General features: G+C 31.6%; 4 protein-coding genes across 4 annotated transcripts in view; 1 reads left to right on the top strand and 3 right to left on the bottom strand.

Moving 5' to 3' along the window:
* The window catches only part of LOC101899619 (uncharacterized), an 18,593-nt gene extending 9,731 nt beyond the window's left edge, over positions 1–8,862 (bottom strand). The window contains exons 1-10 of the mRNA XM_059130823.1: positions 8,649–8,862; positions 7,665–7,798; positions 7,389–7,595; positions 7,126–7,329; positions 6,714–6,836; positions 6,358–6,585; positions 3,535–3,840; positions 2,631–2,867; positions 2,368–2,574; positions 2,190–2,312 (exon numbers count right to left, since the gene is read on the bottom strand). Coding sequence (XP_058986806.1) covers positions 2,190–2,312; positions 2,368–2,574; positions 2,631–2,867; positions 3,535–3,840; positions 6,358–6,585; positions 6,714–6,836; positions 7,126–7,329; positions 7,389–7,529 — 1,569 coding nt within the window. The 5' untranslated portion in view covers positions 7,530–7,595; positions 7,665–7,798; positions 8,649–8,862. The remainder of the gene's footprint in view (positions 1–2,189; positions 2,313–2,367; positions 2,575–2,630; positions 2,868–3,534; positions 3,841–6,357; positions 6,586–6,713; positions 6,837–7,125; positions 7,330–7,388; positions 7,596–7,664; positions 7,799–8,648) is intronic.
* Positions 8,863–9,170: 308 nt separating this feature from the next.
* On the top strand, positions 9,171–12,140 carry LOC101897392 (small ribosomal subunit protein mS39). The gene is made up of 3 exons (XM_005177694.4): positions 9,171–9,627; positions 9,692–10,087; positions 10,750–12,140. Exons 1-3 carry the CDS (start codon positions 9,310–9,312, stop codon positions 11,983–11,985), a joined length of 1,950 nt encoding a protein of 649 aa, XP_005177751.1. The 5' UTR covers positions 9,171–9,309; the 3' UTR covers positions 11,986–12,140.
* A 239-nt stretch (positions 12,141–12,379) lies between these two features.
* Positions 12,380–15,624, bottom strand: LOC101899784 (probable palmitoyltransferase ZDHHC24). Its single transcript, XM_005177706.4, has 2 exons — positions 15,088–15,624; positions 12,380–13,118 (listed from the first exon to the last, which is right to left on the bottom strand). The coding sequence occupies exons 1-2, from the start codon at positions 15,326–15,328 to the stop codon at positions 12,505–12,507; spliced, it is 855 nt and encodes a 284-aa protein (XP_005177763.1). The 5' UTR covers positions 15,329–15,624; the 3' UTR covers positions 12,380–12,504.
* A 167-nt stretch (positions 15,625–15,791) lies between these two features.
* Positions 15,792–17,608, bottom strand: LOC101899956 (probable palmitoyltransferase ZDHHC24). Its single transcript, XM_005177707.4, has 2 exons — positions 17,035–17,608; positions 15,792–16,480 (listed from the first exon to the last, which is right to left on the bottom strand). Exons 1-2 carry the CDS (start codon positions 17,264–17,266, stop codon positions 15,840–15,842), a joined length of 873 nt encoding a protein of 290 aa, XP_005177764.1. The 5' UTR covers positions 17,267–17,608; the 3' UTR covers positions 15,792–15,839.
* Between the last annotated feature and the right edge of the window lie 1,847 nt (positions 17,609–19,455).

Here is a 19,455-nt window from a genome sequence, read left to right as displayed (position 1 = left end):
TCTATTATTATTATAGATTTATTATATATTATCTATTATTATTATTATTATTATTATTTGATTATTTATTAGTATATTATTTTATTTTATATTATTATTATTATTATTATTATATTATGTATTATTATTATTATTATTATTATTATTATATTCGTATTATTAGTATTATTATATTATTAGTATATTATTATTATTTATTATATTATATTATTATTATTATTATTATTATTTATTATTAGTATTAGTATTATTATTATTATTATTATTATATTATATTATTATTATTATATTATTATTATTATAGTAGATATTATTATTATTATTATTATTATTATTATTTTATTATTATTATTATTATTATTATTATTATTAATCTTTATTATTATATTATTATTATATATATTATTATATTATTATATTATTAGTATTATTATTATAGTAGTATTATTATTATTATTATTTTTTATTATAGATTATTTTATTATTATTTATATTTTTATTATTATTATTTTTATTATTATTAGTATTATTATTATTATTATATTATATTATGTGTATTATTAGTTATTATATTATGATGATTATTATTATTTTATTATATTGTTATTATATTAGTATTATTATTATTATTATTATTATTATTATTATTATTATATTATTATTATTATTATTATTATTATTATATTATTATTATTATGATATTGTAGTATTATATTATTATTATTTTATTATATTATTATTATTATTCTTATTATTATTATATTATATATTATTATTATTATTATATTATTATTATTATTATTATTATATTATTCTATTATTATTATTATTATTATATTATATTATATTATTATATTATATTCTTATTATCTATTATTATTATTATTATTATATTATTATTTTATTTTATTCTTATTATTTATTAGTATTATTTATATTATTATATTATGATTATTTTATTATTATTATATTATATTATTATTATTATATTATTTATTATTATTATTATTATTATATTATTGATATATTATATTATTATTATGATATTATTAGTATTATATTATTATTATATTATTATTATATTATAGTATTATTATTATATTATATTATTATTATTTATCTATTATTATTATATTATTAGTATTATTATATATTAGTATTATTAGTATTATTATATTATTTATTATGCTTATTATATTATTATTATTATTATTATTCGTGATATTATTATTATTATTATTATTATTATTTTATTATTATTATTATTATTATTATATTATTTATTATTATTATTATTTATTATTATTATTATATATTATTATTATTATTATTATTATTATTTATATTATTATTTATTATTAGTATTATTATTATTATTTGATTATTATTATTATTATTATTATATTCTTCTATTATTATTATTATTATATATTCTTATTATTATTATATTACTTATTATTATTATATTATTATTATTATTATATATTATTATTATTATGATTATTATTAATATTATTATTATTATTATTATTATTATTATTATTAGTATATTTTATTATTATTATTATTATTTTATTATTATTATTATTATTATATTATTATATTATTATTATTATTATATATTATTATTATTATTATTATATTATTATTATTATTATTATTATTATTATTATTATGATTATTATTATTATTATTATTATTATTATTATTATTCTTAGTATTACTTATTATTATTATTATTATTATTATTATTATTATTATTATTATTATTAGTATTATTATTATTAATTATTATTATTATTATATATTATTATTATTAGTTATTATTATTATTATATTATTATATTATTATTATATTATTATTATTATTATTATTTATTATTATTATTAGTATTATATATTATTATTATTTTATATTATTATTATTATTAGTATTATTATTATTATTATATTATTATTATTATTATTATTTTATTATTATTATTATTATTATTATTATTATTATTATATTACTATTATTATTATTATTATTATTATTATTATTTTTTATTATTATTATTATTATTTTATTATTATATTATTATATTATTAGTATTATTATTATTATTATTAGTATTATTATTATATTATTATTATTATTATTAGATATTATATTATTATGACTATTCTATCCCAAATGTATATACTACACTATTCCCCACCAAAAATATGTGACCATTTAAACAACGATTCAAAGTATTATAGCATTCCGACACCTTTCGCTCATGATAATCCATATTGACATTGGCATATTTCTCCAAAACAATATCTGACTATAAAAAAAAACCTTGAAATTTTTTCTTGGTTTTTCAGAACAGATTGTCTTACCATTATCCGACTGTAGAGTTGATACAATATTCCAGCTTCATAGAAAAGCATATTTTGAATTTCCATGCGAGCCATATAATCGCAGGGATACAAATGGGGCAATCGTGCAGCTGCATATTTATCACACAAATACATCATTATTGTATGGCCATCGCACAATTTCAGATTACCCTCCAACAACGTGGGGGTCACACCAGCAGGATACGACTAGATAAATGATCGATTCATTATATTTCAAAAAAGAAGGAATTTTTAAAGCATACTTCGCGGAAGGTATCCACACTCTCGCCATCCTCATGTGGCGACCTCAAGTCTACATCAATTTGAAGAACCCGCAACAGCATATAACAGCTACGTCCTTGAGGATTTAATTCGTCATAGTAAAGGATTGGCTTCGGAGATCGAAATTGTTGTCGCTGAGCACAAGCCATAATTCGGTAATGAATTTCAAAATAAATTTTGTATTGACCGAAAATAAACCGAAAGAAGGATTCCAAAAATTGTTTTATTTATTTAATTTTTATATTTTTTTCTTTCAGAATAAAAAACGAATAATTTCGGTGCCAAAACACTCAAAAAAGTAACAACAACAATTGCTGTGTTCCAGTACTTACAAGAATCTGCCAATTTTCTTCAATATCATAAAGGGAAAATCGGTTATCGTAGTAAAAACTATTACGTTCTTGCAGTTCTGGAACAGAGCAAATCTCTTATAGGACGATTAGGATTCCTCCATAAAATTATTCTCATACCTTTAAGGAACTTATCAAAAATTTTGCAATATATGTGTAGTAATGCTGCTCCCCCTCGAGACCATTTCAGGGTTAACAAATTGTTGCATACATTAGGTAAAACTCCCAAAATGAACTGAATATATGCATGAAATTGGATCGGCGGAAATTAAAGAGAACCAATTTCCACATTACAAATTCGAAACAGCGAGCCAACGTAAAATACATACACTCCCGAAGCTTATCTTTTACAATTCTCATCATTTGCTTAGCAACCAACAACGAGGATAGAAGACAACTATGTCACAACTCAACCACACTCCGCATTGCGCGCAATAATGAAGTTCAGTTTTAAAAACAAAATGAAATTTGAAGAAGCCGAAAGCAAACACATAGAGTCAGAAGCTGATGATGAACTGCTGAAGAGAGAACAAACCATAACAGAAATTGAAAGCAAACATAAAAGTTTCATCCGAGATGCACTTTCCACGATGATTGTGTTCAATAGGGAAGATGAATCGGTGTATGTTCTCGAACGGGTTCCATCCCATCTATGTCCTCCCACAGCTGATGATGACGGTTGTAATCGATGGTACAAACGACGAATGACCCGACAATGGGAACGTCTGAAACGTGCAGAGGATGGCAGAAATTCATCGAGACGTCGTCGACGCTCCAGTGACTTGGATAATGCGCCACCAACAAATTTTCGACGTCTATTGACGCTTTCTATGTTTATCATCTTCTTTGTTTATCAATTTAATATACACGTTTTAAATAAAAGTAGTTTTTAATATAACAAATTGATTATTGGATGAATTTTGAAGAGGAAAGGAACTTCTATAAACAATCTTAAAGTGTCTTTACAATAAACAATAAATTTTTAACACATTACATAGAAAAATATGACTTCACATAGTCATCAATATAATACCTAAACTGACTTTAATGGAAATTTTTAAAATCTATGAAAGAAGACCTCATAGGACTTCAAAAAAGAACGCAGAAATCGTCAACAACAAACCGCAAAAGTGCTTCAATAACTGTCCTCAGAAAGTCTTCAATAGAAGACAACAAAAGAGTTTCAAATGTTCTTCAAATGATGTCTCAAAAGTGGTTAAATACACAGCATCAAATGGGTTCAGAGAATGATCCCAAATGATCCCAAAAGGTCTTCAATAGAAGGCCTCAAAACGTCTTTAACAGAAGACCACAAACAAAAGGTCTGGAAAAAAGGCATTCAAAAAGTCTTCAATAGAAGACAAAACAAGTAAAAAACAGCTAAGTTCGGCCGGGCCGATATTTTAATAGTGTCCACTATTTAGAAGGAAAATTCCGAAAACTACCATTTAAATGAAAACCTTTATATGGGGACTATACGAAAACATGGACCTAGATATGAAATTTTTTGTCGTAGGTTGTAGTACCTATTACAAATTTCAAATACGAAATTTCCAAACAGTTCCAGTGAATAATGTCTCTAAAATTATGAAAATATCGCATATCGGGAGGTAGCGTTACATGGGAGATATACGAAAACGTGAACCAGCCTACAAAGATTTTTGTCATAGGCTGTAGTACCCATTACGAACTTCAAATACGAGATTTGAAAAGATTCCGTTGAATAATGTTGTTGAAAGCATCAAAATACCGAATATCGGGAGGTACAGTTACATGGGGTCTATACGAAAACATGGACCGACATGGCCCACTTACGAACAAAAAGGTTTCAATAGACACTTCAAAGTGGCTCAGAATTTCATATCTAATGGCTTCCAATAGAAATACTCAATAGAAGGCTCCAAAAGGTCTTCAAGGCTTCGAAAAATCTTTAATAAAAGACTTCAAATTAACTTCAGTGGAAGATCTCAAAAAGTCCCTATAAGTCATCAGAAGACAGTCTCTGCTAGACGACCCCAAAATATGTTTTATCGAAAACCACTGCAATATAACACCTTGAAAAGTCTTCAACAGACGACCCTTAAAGTTTTCAATGGAAACCCTTCATTTGAGGAACGCAAATATCATTAGAAGATATTCCGAAACGTTGTCAATAGAAAATCATTGGGTGACTTATATTCAACTTCCAATAAAGGATGACAACTAGTCTTTGATAAAAAAAAACTTTCATTGGTCTTCTGTAGGAGTCCCAAACAATATTCAAAAGAAAACTGCTAAGGCATGTTGTAGAAGTTCCAAAATTTTAAATATGTTCAATAGAATGTATTAAATGGTTTTGAATAGGTTATCCCGAAACGTCTTTAACAAAAGAACACAAAAGGCTTTCAATATGTTACTCAAAAGATTTTTGGAACAAGGCCTCAAAAGGTCTTCAAAAGAGAAGCCTAGAAATTCGCTCATTAAACCGACCGGATTTTTTTTCAAAACTGACATGAAACTTCTGCTATAGCTTTCAAAGTTCTTTGAAAGACAGCCTCAAGACGTCATAAAAGTAACCACAAAAGGGGTAAAATGATCTTCAACAGATGATCTTGTTTGGTATACATTAGAGGACCTCAAAGTAATTTCATGATAAGACTCTACCAAGTCCTAGATTCAATAAAAAAAGAAATTCTTCAATGAAATCTCATTACAAAGCCTTAACAGTTCTTAAATGCAAGTCCACGAATTGCATTAAAAAGGGGCCACTACAAAGAAAGCCTCAAAATAGTGTCAAGAATGCTTTAAAAAAGTCCTCATGGCGGCTTTTAAATATATATATATATATATATTTTTTTTTTTTTTTTGTTTTTTGAAGATACAAAAAGAATGATAGTTGACATTAAAATCTTCAAAGAAAGCCATAAAGCGTCTTTGATGAAATTTTATAGGAAGCTTTCGTTAGGAGCCGTCAAAGATTCTTTAAAGGAGGTCTCAAAATATCGTCCATGGAAGACCTTAAGAAGACTTCAATCGTAGACCTCAAAGAGAGCTTCTTTGGTAGATTCCGAAATGTATTTATTGAACGGCCTTCAAAATGATCATAAGTACATACGTATAACTTAGAATATAATACGTTTTCATGGATAACTGAAATACGTATTTACTCCGAGTATACCCACTGAGATTTCCATTATAATGACTAAATGGGTCTTTCATGGATAACTGGAATATGTATTTATTTTGATTAAATTGAATTTTTAAAAAATACCGCAATCTACTTCTATCTACGAATATTTTACTTATACTTATCACATATGTGTATGCATGTGTTAATTACTAATCTTTTCACAACTGAATTAAATTTATTTTTCACTCAAGCGCTTGTGGGACACTCAAATTTCCCATAGACTTTAAGAACCTCACGAAAGATATTTAATCCCTTGGCATTAATTTGATATTCAGGTAATTCTTTCAAACGTTGCATCCATGCCGTTAATAGAGGCCATTTAGCTGTTGCTGCTAATGTCTCTGGCTCTGTTTGAATAGGAAATATGAGATCAACAGTACTCAATGTGGTTATGGCGGACAGATCAGCAATTGTCAACTAAAAGAGACAGGAAAAAATAAAATGAATTTAATTGAAATTCAATCTTCCACTTGGAGGTGAATGAGAATATTTTTGCATAATAAACTCGGCAGTCATTAAAATACATTTGGTTTTTCAATACTCACTTTATCCAAGGCAAGATATTTATTTCGTCCCAAATAACGTTCCATCATATCGTAAACTTCATGGATTTTACGTTGATGATATTCCAAGTCGATTTTGGGAAAGGTTTTACGAACAATTTCCGACTGAAAAAAAAAAAAACAATTTTAGACGCATTTTAATGAAGGTCTTAGAACAAAGATCGATCTACTAGTTTCAAATTAAAACTAACAGAAGACGCAAAACATTTTAATAAATAAAAATTAAGTTATTAGAGCAAAGAAGAGATAAATGAACACTCTCTTTCCTCTTTTATGCATAAACTCAAATTTCTTTGGACAATGTTTAGTCTGTGAATCCGGAATCATTCTACTTTTATTTCTTACTTTTTATCAGCTAACCAATTCCCTTTCTTTTTATTATTTTTTAACTCACCATAACATCACTGTCCCTGCGAAAGACCACTGAACAAGAAAACAGTAATAAATTCAAAACCTTCAGGCGTTCTTTATAATCCCTGGGCCACAGATCCTGATCATCACGTTGATATTTTTCACACAAGTGAATCAAAATTGCGTGGCTATCGGTTAATGTTAGATCGTCATGAATCAAAACCGGAACAGTATGGGCTGGATTTAGCTAAAATTATTTAAAACTGTTATTTAATAGATATCAAATCCAAATTCCATTAACATTACCTCCAAAAACTCCTCTCGCAATTGCTCCCTTTTGAAAAGATCAACTTCTTTCAAATCCACCTCAATATTCAACATTTTTATTAACATTAGAACACTTCGCACCGGTGGGCTACGTTCATCGTAATATAAAGTCAACGGCATGGTTGATGATTACTATTCGCAAACGATCTGAGAGAAGGTTTAAACAAATCGGCGTTTGATCAGCAACTGAAAGGTTGAATTTGTGTGGGGATTTAATATCCAACTGTTGTGTGGTTGAAGATTTTGTTTGATTACCTTAAGAAACATACGTACACATGTATACACATGCGGAATTTGTCATGTACCTGGTTTTTGACATAATGAGAACGGAATAATTGCCTTTTATAAATACACTTTAATAATCGCGAAATTATGGAGTAAACATCCTGCTATTAATTTTAGAGTTCAGAATTATTAAACTGCATATTTATATTGCCATAAGAAAAGGATTTTATGTGTTTTTGTTTTTAATAGAGACATTGAAAGGTATTTCTCTTCAATAAAGGACAAAGGGTCTTTAACAGACCATCTCAAGAAGTCTTCAATGGGAACAATAAAAGAGCTAATGGAAGGAGTACCTCAATTATCCATAATTCCAGAAAAGGCTTCTGTTTTTGTTTCTTCATAGAAAGACTGAAAAGGAACTCAAAAATACCTCAAGGGGTCTCTGTTTGGCGACACAACTTTAAGTGATCTAAAAATTTGCTTGAAGGAATTTTTAATATTAAAAAGTTCGCATTATCTCCAGTCAGCATATTCAGAAGAGACTACCACATCAAGACTGCAATTACTTATTGAGGTTTTAAAACCTTTCATGTCTATAACTCAAGAAATAATCTGGTTCTTGTCTAATTCTATGATTTAAAATTACAGATTAATTGGGCGACAGGAATGATATTGAGCAAAATATATTTTCCTTGATGTTTATGTTTTCTATAAAAACACTATGTCAAGGACAAATCAGATGTCTTCTTCCTTCTCATTTTCAATATTGTTGACATTTTACTTTATAGTCATAAATTTGAGCGGCGTTGGTCCGTGATGTCTGGTGTGGTAATGGGCCAAATAATAGATTTCATATTCTCCTACTGTCGAAGAGTAGGAGTAAACGCAAAAGTACTATATTGCAGGTTCTGGAACAAAACATTGTCATCTAAAGCAACCAGTGAAAGATTCTATAGAATCCTAGATCTCAAACATATAGTGCGTCTCTTTTCTATTTTAACAGGTCTACTTTACATGCTCTTGTTGATCTCTCCAATGATAACCAGTTTTGTTCTAGACAAATTTTCCTTTATAATATCGAAAAGTGTTCTGGAATAATTCCTTCTATTTTCGGAGTTTCGGAAAAAACGTGGTCAATAATTTCCCCATGTTGGATGAATGGCCTCTTGGTAGTTTGCTACCCGCTTTAATAAAGAAAGAAAGAGCATCCCTGTCCAGATACGTATTCTTCAATATTTAATATTTTAAAAGAGAATAACAGAAGATCAAGATGTTGAGTTTTATTATTCAAATAAAATTTTATACAAACTTTCGCTATGTTCTTTAATTCCTCAATAACTTAAAAATATTTAGCGACACACTTGAGATGCTGCCTATGGTCTCCACTTTTAATTCCTTTATAGCACTTGGAAGGATATTTGAATACTCCCATGGTCACATCCCTGCCAGCAAACAACAATTCACCACACATTCAACTACAAAATCTGGCAACCCTCCAAACAGCTGTTTGCCAAACATAACCTCTAAATTTTTGACAGACATCAAACACTTGGTGTAGTTGTTGTTGTTTCTCAAATAGTTTTGCGGTGTGTTGTGGAAGATTTTGTAATCATTCTGTATTTCAAATAAAAGTTTATTAATTTGTTTATTAAAACTTTTATAAAGACACTCCACAATGCATTTAGCCAGACGTTTGCCGGCAATCAGCAGAAATTGCAATGTGCGTCTGATAAAAACCACATCTGCCGTGACACAATCAGCAGCCGAAGAACAAATTGTCATACCAAAACGTATCCAACGCTCACCCACAGCGATTTTGGAAGCCCTGTCCGCCACCGTGGGTAGAGATCCCACAGCACCTCACTATAAATTCCATGATGATCCGTACTTGATACCCACATCGAATGTAAGCAAGCGGACCTTTGCAATGGCCCAAGAGGCCGGTCGCAAGGCCGCCAAATGGATCAAGGAGGAACATCGTAATCTATTTATGGTATGTCTTGCGTTATTCTATTGGTTGTTTTGTATTAATGCGTGTGTGTGTTTCCTCGCCACAGCACCAAGAAGCCCAACCACCCATTGAGGCATTTGCCCCCAAAATGGTATTCAATGAAGAATCGGAGGTGACACTAGAGACTCTGGAGCAGCTGATTAAGCAGTCCCTTATTCAGGATGCTGTTTTCGTTTATAATCTTATGAAAACCAAAGGTGTGGAGATTACGGCGGAAGCCAAACAGAGTATGTTGGAATTGCTGAGTTTCTATAATCATGAAGAACCAATGCCAGAGGAATTCTATGAAGAACGTTGGTTCAAAGAGAATACCCAGGGGCAGCAGCGTCAAACAAAAACCTGGAAAGATGGTGATTTAGCTGAACAAGTTTTCAATGAAATTGAACCGAAAACCCCACAGGCTTATGCTGCCATCATCCGGGGTATGGCGAAATATTATCAGGTAATAGAAAAAGAGAGGGGGAGCAGATTTTTTGGAAATAAGCCAATAGATTTGATATTGTAAGTATGGTCTACTTAAGGGAAGTATGTGAAGTATGGTCTACTTAATGGATTTTATTGATAGAAGATCTTTAATCGGACTTCTGTTAATAGCAAGCCTTCTAAACGAGCTCTGTCGATTTAAGAACTTTTATACAAAAAAGTCTTCCAAATGGCTCCTATTTCTAGCAAATTTAAAGGCCTTCTGTTAAAAGTCCTTTATGGATAAAATAATATAAGATGTCTACTGACATAAATTCCTATTGGATGGAAATTCCTGAAGCATATTCACAGTTTGAGCGACCTTTATAAGATATTTTTCTAAATGCCCTGAAGATTTCTTATGGGCCGAATTGTGTAATTGTTAAAAGAAGACCTTCGAAAATTCATCAGGAAATCTGCTTTCTTAAGCTCTATATTGCCCTAAGGTCTTCTTTAAATTCATAGGATTTAATAGAGGGTCTTCTGAAACATTTTAATTTATTAGCTTAAAAATGTTTTCATGAACTTCCTTCTAAAAAACATTCTATACGGCCTAAAGCCTTTCCATCAATAAATTACCAATCCAATATTCCAAATTGTAATCTAACACGATAAATAATGTTATCTCTCACCTATTTACAGGCCGACAGAGCTTATGCCCTCTTCCAAGAGGCCTTGGAAAAACAACTGCAATTGGATACGGCAACATACAATTCGATTATCAACAATGTGAATTTCCTCAAAGAGACTCCCGATCAGAAATGGGAATTGTGCAAAGATTTGTTGCAACAAATGAAACAACAGCAATTGAAACCCGATCTCGGAACTTTAAATGGTTTACTCGAGTGCATTAGTTCCTTTGGAAATTATAAAATGGGTCGCACCTGTGCTCTACAAGTTCTCTCGGAATTCAAGAAATTGGGTGTTGAACTTAGCTTGGGCTCCTATTATTATGTGTTAATTATCTTCTGCCGCGAACGTGGTCCAGTGTCCCATGTTATTGTGGATATTCTCAATGAAATTCAAGGCAAAGAATTCAAAATTCAACATCCCAAAGATACATATTTCTTTGCCACAGCCATGGATGTTTGTCGCAATCATTTACATGATCGTTCTTTGGCTAAAAAGGTCGATAAGCTCCTGCATGTTGGTAACAATTATGATTTGATTGGTGACACGTATAAGGAGTCGATTTATTATAGGCATTACTTTGCCCTGTTGTCCCAGACATCAACAATTGAGGAGTTCCTGGAGACATATGATAAATTGGTACCAAATGTTTATATACCCGAACCTGGTATTATGGAGGAGGTGTTGAAAATGATTGAACTTAATGGTGCCTATGAATTGATGCCTCGTTTTTGGTCTGATATGGTAATCTTCGATCACATTAATCGTGAAAGTTTGCTGCTGCGTACCCTGAAAATAATGTTGAATAATAAACCAGATGTAACAGTGAAGTCTCAACAACAACTGCCCGAACAATTTGCCAAGGTTGCCTTGGATATTTATAACAAAGTTGTGGAATCGGAGGGTAGAGTAAAGAAATTGTCGTTCACCGGACAAATGATTGGTGATATTCTAACTATTCTTGTGCGCGGTGGTAACTGGGAGAAAGCCGTGGAGGTTTTCAATAATATTGACAAGAATCAACATCGCATACCTGGTACCCCCTCCGATGCATGCCTCATGGAATTTGTGGAGGCGGCCATTGTAAACAAATCACCATCCCAGGCCTTGCAATGTCTGCAATATGCTGTGGAAAATCATATGGATGGTTTGTCCCTGGCCGAACGTATAAACAAAGGTTTCACATTAAATGAAGTCCATATAGCCAAGATGAAATCGTTGGTGGGCGATAGTTTTCTAAAGGAATAAGTTAATTGATTTTGTTTTTTTTTTGTGCTTTTAAATTAAATATTATTATTTTTTTAAATAGAATAGTTATTGAAATAACGATTGTTGGTTTCCGCTGTTGCGGAAGTTTTGAAACGAAATAAAGATGTGTAGAAAAATATATATCACAAAACAAAGACATGTTGATGTAGATTGCGGTCGAACTACGCTTTATGCAGGAAAGTAATATGACACGATCCTCAGGATTGCGAAAAAAATTCTATGAGAGTAGGATATAAGGACATTTTCCCTGGTTCAATATATTTTTTACATTAAAAAGTTAATATTGTGGTCGTTCATCCCCAAACAAAGCAGCTTTTATTTGTTATCGGGCCCCAAAATAATGATGGCATAACCATTATCAATAAAACACTAATTTTCTTACAATAAAATTATCATTTATTTGCTACAAAATTTCGCTAAAATAAATTCTTAAATTATTCACAATTTATATAGAAAAAACTTAAATTGAAACCTTTGATATTCTTTCAATTCCATTGCTTAACGATTTTTACTAGATTGTCTTAACAACGACTCCCAGTGGACACCATCATGAGGCAATTCACTCTCCAACAAAGGCGACAGCCATACCAAACGCCAACGTTTACCAAATACCATTTCTAAATTTTGTTCACGACCCATATCATACTTCGCCGACAGACTTTCATGTGTTGTCGAACCCCTTAAAACATTTGGCCAATGGAATAGAAACAAAATCAGGGCATACAACAAAGATATAAAACCCAATTCATATGTGAGTAGATATACATTTTTCCATGATATATCGAAAAAGAAACCCACAAATGGGCATATGAGGCTCATTAGGGTACGCGAATTTAAATAGATATCTTTGTGTAAATACCAAAAATATACACAATTATAGAGACAACAATACGAACAGCCAATGATAACATAAACCAGGAATAGAATGAAATAACGTTGATTACGATAACCCACACAATTGCCGGTGAATATGCAGTGGTGGTCACGTTTTAGAACACATGTTTTGCAGGAATCGCAGTGCCACGATCGTATGGGAGCCAGTGTTTCACACAGCGAACAAAAACGCCATAATTTGCGAAGTTGCGGTTCTTGCGGTGGTGTGAGAATGGTGGCTGGAAATAAAAAAATGGATTATTAAAAAAATTAAAGAATATGTGGTTGATAAAAAATGTTAAATATAAAAATTAAAAAATAGTCCTTGAGTCTTAAAGAGTTTAAAACATCATAAAAGCTCCATTAATTTTAATCGCCGTATTTTATAGGACTTAAAGATATTTATACAGGGTGAGATGAAAAAACTGCTGTCAGACTGCTGGAAAACCAAAAGTGGCTATCTTTAGAGCACTCCAGCATTTAATTGTGAATAAATATCTTGTGTCTCGTACCATCGCTCGTTACCCGTGTTACTGGTAGCGTAGCCCGACGTCAAGGAAGTGGAAGGAAGAAAGCAGCAACATCTGCAGAAATAGTTCGTAAAGAAGTAACTTGATCGAAACCTGCTTCGCAGTGTCTGATAAAAGGCTTGTAAGCTGAACATATCGCAATATTCCATTCGGCAAATATTGAAATAATGAGCTCAGGGTAAAGCCATTGAAATTCCAAAGAGTGGAAGAACTTACACCGCAAAAGAAAGAAATTAGACGCAAAAGAGCTTAACAGTTGCTTCGCTTGGCCGAAAGTGGTGAATTGCCGATGAGAAAACATTCGTTGTCAAAACAAACAAAATGATCGTGTTTACTTGCCAAAGAGGTCAGCTGAAAATGTGCAAAGAAATCCACTCAAGCGCCAGACATTGTGATGGTGTGGGCCGCCATAACAGCCGATGGTCGCTCTCCGCTCGTATTAATCGACCGTGGCATCAGAATAAATGCCGAATATTATCGCGAAAATATTTTGGAGGGTGTATTAAAGCCTTGGACACGCACACATTTTGGCCGCAGACCTTGGATATTCCATCAGGACTCAGAACCATCGCACTCAGCACGCGCCACCCAAGATGGGTTACAAAATGAAGTTCCTCGCTTCATTTCCAGCGCACAATGGCCAATAAAATCTCCGGATATCAATCCGTTGGACTATTTTGTCTGGAGTACTTTGGAAAGTAAGGTAGGCACTAAAAAATACCAAAGTCTCAATCACCTCAAGCTAGCGCTTCGCCGGGAATGGGCCAAAATACCGCAGAGCTACATTTGATCTGCGTGTGACGGTTTCATTGGCCGTTTGGAGGCTATAATTCGTGCCAAATGTGACCAATTCGAACAAATCTAAACTTATTCTAAAATTTGATGCTATTTCCGACATTTTTGCTTTCATTCAATAAAATATAAACAAAATGTAAAAAGTATAGCGTATTTTTTGTATCTCATCCTGTATAGCTCCAAAGGGATCAGAAGTTCTCTTGATAGAGGTCTTAAATACCATTCCTTTTTTATAGAAATTTAAGTGACATATATTTTCCAGGTATTTGATGACGTTTTTCAAGAAGTCTGGGAGGTCATCTTCAAGAGGTCAATTTAATGGAATTAGAAGAAAATAGGCCTAAAATATAAAGGGGTCGTCAACATAATTTAAGTCCTGTTGATAGTAGTCCAAAAAAGGCTGTTTCAATTGTTATTTTCTAGAAAACTTAAAATAAAACTTTAGGACTTAGATTTCATCTCTTAGAAGTCCACTTAAAGAGAAGGTATAATAGGTCTTTTATATGCACAACACTTTCTTCAGCTTTTTTTATAAATAAATGACTTAAACGTTTTCATACATGTTCATCAACATATGACCTCCATAGGTATTCTCTATACAGACCATAAAAGCTTTTGGAGTAGTCTATATAGCAAATCTATTAAAACGTATAAAGGGATTCTGAAACCAATATTGGAAACAAAAATCTTCAGAATGTCTTGTCTGAAGGCCCATACAAAATTTTCCACCTTTCACTGAAAGGTATTCTCACTATGCATTTCGCCTCACAGCGACACACTAAAATCAATTTTCCAATACTTCACAAACATTCGTTCTTTGTACTAATCTGAGAAACATAAAAAAACATGATTAATTTCATTTTTCACTTATCTTATCTCTTACCTCTTATACTGGTGTCCACCAACATGCAGGCGAGAAAATTCCCAGCAATTTGAAAGACAACAAACAATCCACCAATCCAGGTTAAAATAAACATTAAGCTGCCCGGTTCATGGAATTCGGGCAGTACTACACACAATTGGAATACAAAGCAGAGGGGAATGAACAGCGATACAAATGAGATACAGCCCAGATCGGACATTGTGCCGGGTATATCGCGCACCGGAGAACGCAATTTTAACATTTTCTCGATTGTTATCTTTATTTGCAATGATAATAAACAAATTTAGAATGGATTTTCAATTAATTTGTGTAATGAAATTAATGTTTTATTTAACAGGCACAGACCGGCCGGATTTTTTTTTCGTGTCGATGCTATTTTCGTTCTGTTGTTTATGTTTATATTTTTTTCTGTTATACACAAGATTCATATCCTCCCTTTCCCTCTTGCTGAGCTCTTTAGAGAAATAACAGTAATTATGACAATTTATGTTGAAAGTGCTGCCAAGTTTATGTGACAAAATGTGTGCATGATTTTCATAGCAAGCAGCTTTTTATACATTAGTGGAACGTAGCTTATTTGATCGTTGTAGTTTGGATTTTTTAAAGAAAAAATAAACAGAAAAACGTCGGAATTACTTATTTTTCTCACCCAGTATTGATACGCTCCTGCTGTCTGTACAAAAAAGGTAAATATACACCCCAAGTGTTTTCTTTGTAAAAATAAATAAACAGTTTTTATTTTCAATTCCTTTTCATTTATTTTGTTTACTTAATTTATCATCAGTCTTTTTAGCACCTCCATCCGCCACATTCCAATCGATGCCATTTTCGGGTAATTCACTTTTCAGCAAAGGCGATAACCACACCAAATGCATTCGTTTGCCGAAAACAGTACGGAGATTATCCCGCCAATTTGGTTTGCCATAGGGGAAACGTTTACTTTTCTCATAGCACACACCTCCCTCAAAGAGGCCGGAACCATGATACCACAGCAAAACTACACTGTACACAAATGCCAAAATGTTTAAGTTATAGAATATCAGGAACATATTTAGCCACAGCGGACCACTGACCACCATTAGCATGGGACAGGTCATTTTGAGGAAAGATAAAAAATTGCGATAGATGCGGGCCTTGACCACCCAGAGATATAGTGAATTGTAGACAAAGGCATAGGTGGCTCCAATGAAGAGGAACACTACAAACATCATGAAATAACGATGATTCCGATGTCCAATGCAATAGCCCACGAAAAGGCAATGATGATCACGCTTCAGAATACAACATTTACACACTTTGCAATGCCAGCTGCGTGGCGGAGCCATACGTTCACATTTCTTGCAATACCACCAATCGAGCTTCTCAGCATCCGGAGGAGGTCGAAGATTTTCAACTAGAAAAAGAAAAAAATGGATTATTAGAACTTATTGGAAAGGGTGTTGTGTTTTGAAGACTGTTGTAGATGTAGAAAGACTGTGGAATTTTTTTGTGAATGGAAGAACATTTTGGTGTCGTCTAAGGACCTATTTTATACATAGGATACCACTAAAAGAGCTTTTATGGTCCATCCCCTTGAAATATATTTTGGAGAACCCAAAACAACCACATATATACATGGTCAGCGCAAACTTATATGACATATATAGCCCCAAAATAATTGCACCACCTGTTTTAGCTTTTATTTTGGTTTTATATTTTAAATCCGTCAAAAACAAAGGTATTCTCCATAACTTACCTTTTTAAATTTTACAATTTGGTCACTAGCCTATTTTTTATGGCAAAGGGTATAACATTTTCGACCTGGCCGAACTACCCTTCGTTTTTTACTTGTTAGTTATTTGTTTTTGTTATTAGTTATGCTTTGCAAACAGCTGTTTTGTTAGTAACTTTTTACACTCTTCCTCTCTCTGTAACTCTCTCTCTTTCTGACACAGATCTACTACTTACAATCCACACTGGTATCGATCATCAGGCAGGCCATGAAGTTTCCCGTAATGTTGAAGATCAAGAAGCAGGCCATAATGAAAGTAAAGGTATGCCAAAATCCACCAGGCTCATGAAAAGCCGGCAATACGACAATGATTTCGAATATGAAAACGATTGGCAAGAATACGCCAATCAAAAGGAAGCACAGCCAATCGACAATACGTTTTGGTAAGAAATTTTTGCGAATTTTCATTTTGTGATTTACTTTTTATTGCACTTTTTCGAATTTGTTTTTTTTTTATTATTAATTTTTTTATACAAAAACAAATAGACACGATCACTTTGATTCTACGAGATAAGGAAGAGTAATACTGCTGCTCTTAAAATATCAACATTCAGACTAAAATAATTTAATTAATTGTTTCAGACGGCGGCAGCTCGCTCCACCACCACAACACCGGCGTAACTAGTTTCGTGCAGAGGGGATTGTGGATCGTTTGCTGTTTGGGGAGAAATGCATGGTTTCTAATGTTTTGCTGTCTACTCCTCAGCGTGCGGTTCTCTCACTCAGCTTACTCTTTACGCTCCAATCACGTGAACCCTTTCAATTAATGCAATTATTTGGTAGAATGAAGGTGTGTTATCTAATCTGGGAGAGTAGCAACAACAATAACAATTGATTTGATTTTTAATGTCATTTCTCTTGAATTCTCTTAAAGATATTCTGTGGGGGGAAAAAGAGTCTCCAACATTGGAGCATTTGAGCATTAGACAGAGCTGTAAAGGAGTGAATTCTATAGCATTTTTGGAAGTTGGTATTCAAATTTGTAAATATTTTACTTGAAAACGAATGCTTAAACCTAATTTTGGAGAAAAAAAATAATTTAAGCCATGGAAAAAGAAAACAGGTAGTCGCAGCTACACAGCTGTTGGGACAATGAACTGTCAAACCAATTTTGGAACTGACATTTTCGAATGAAAAATTATTCAAATTCGTTTAAATTGTAGAAAAATGCATATCTTAACAACATCCCATTGGCGTCGTATAAGAAAACCTATAAAAATCTACTTATTTGTTTAAAAAAGAAACATATTAAAATGTTTGACATGTCAATGTTCCCAAGGGTTAATGCGTCTACCTATGCGTCTACAAATTTCATGTTCTCTTTTTAAATTCCAATAAATTTATTAAAATTTAATTATTTAATTAATAATTTAATCTTTATAAACGAGTAGTGATATAACTAAATGACTGACATAGAAACATCACCCAGATGAAACGGCTGAAGCTATAATCTTGAAATTTTGCTCGAGGGCCAGTCTAGGTACGTAGAAGTTGATAAGTCTGGGTTTTTGGAAATTCGTGCTATAAGAGTGCAAAACGTACTAAAAATTGAATATTTTGCATTGTACAGATGAAAGTAGAATTCTTAAATTTGGAATGTGAGTTACTGATGGAGTGCAGGATAGATATACCAAGGCGCTTTTGGAAATTCGAACTTTAGGATTACAAAATATTGTAAAATGGTACTAAATTTCTGAAATAGTACCAGTTGGTATTATGTGAAAGGATAGAGCTTAAATACTTGAAATTCGGAATGAATAAAGGTTGAAAAATAATTTGGATATTTGAAGGTGGTTTTGGAAATGCGTACTAAGAGTGCGAGCTGTACTAAATGGTACTGGAATATTAAAATTTTGTGTTGAGGATCCTGTGTTGGTAAGTTTGTGATAATGAGGTGGTTTTCGAAATATATACTACACATGTATGAAAAGTACTAAATTTTACTATATTTGGTACAATTTTGTTTTGGGGGAACAGAAAGTGCTTGAAATCTGAAATTTGGTATTAGAGTCGCTAATCATTTGTAGTCGGACATATGGAAGTGGTTTCGGAAAAATGTACCATAGTTGAAGGACTGTACTGAATGGTGCTTTATTTGGTATTAGGGGAAGAGATGGAGATAAAAATCTGAAATTTGATATTAAGGTCTTTGTTGGAATCTAGAATTGAGATATAAAGGTGGTTTTAGAAATGTGTACTATAATTATACGACAAGTAAAAAGTACTTAATTTGATATTGGGTGAGGGAATAGAGCTTAAATCCTGAAATTTGATAATGTGGTATTGCAAATGCTTACCATAAATATTCGAAAAGTATTAAATGGTACTCAATTGGGTATTGGGTGATAGGTAAGAGATAACATTTTGAAATTTGATATTGAGATCTCTGTTGGTATCTGAAATTAACCTATGGAGGAGGTTTTGGAAATGTGTTCTATAATTATTGGAATAGTACTAAATGGTACTAATACTAAATAAAGAGATTGTTTGAAAGATGCGTACAATAAATCTTCGATAATGAGGGGTTTTGAAAATATGTACTTTATATGTACTAATTACTATTAAATTTGGTATTGGATGAAAGTATAGACCTGGAA

Source organism: Musca domestica, unplaced genomic scaffold (genome assembly GCF_030504385.1).
Source record: "Musca domestica strain aabys unplaced genomic scaffold, Musca_domestica.polishedcontigs.V.1.1 8, whole genome shotgun sequence".
NCBI classification, from domain to species: Eukaryota; Metazoa; Arthropoda; class Insecta; order Diptera; family Muscidae; genus Musca; species Musca domestica.
This window is presented reverse-complemented; position numbering and strand designations above follow the sequence as displayed.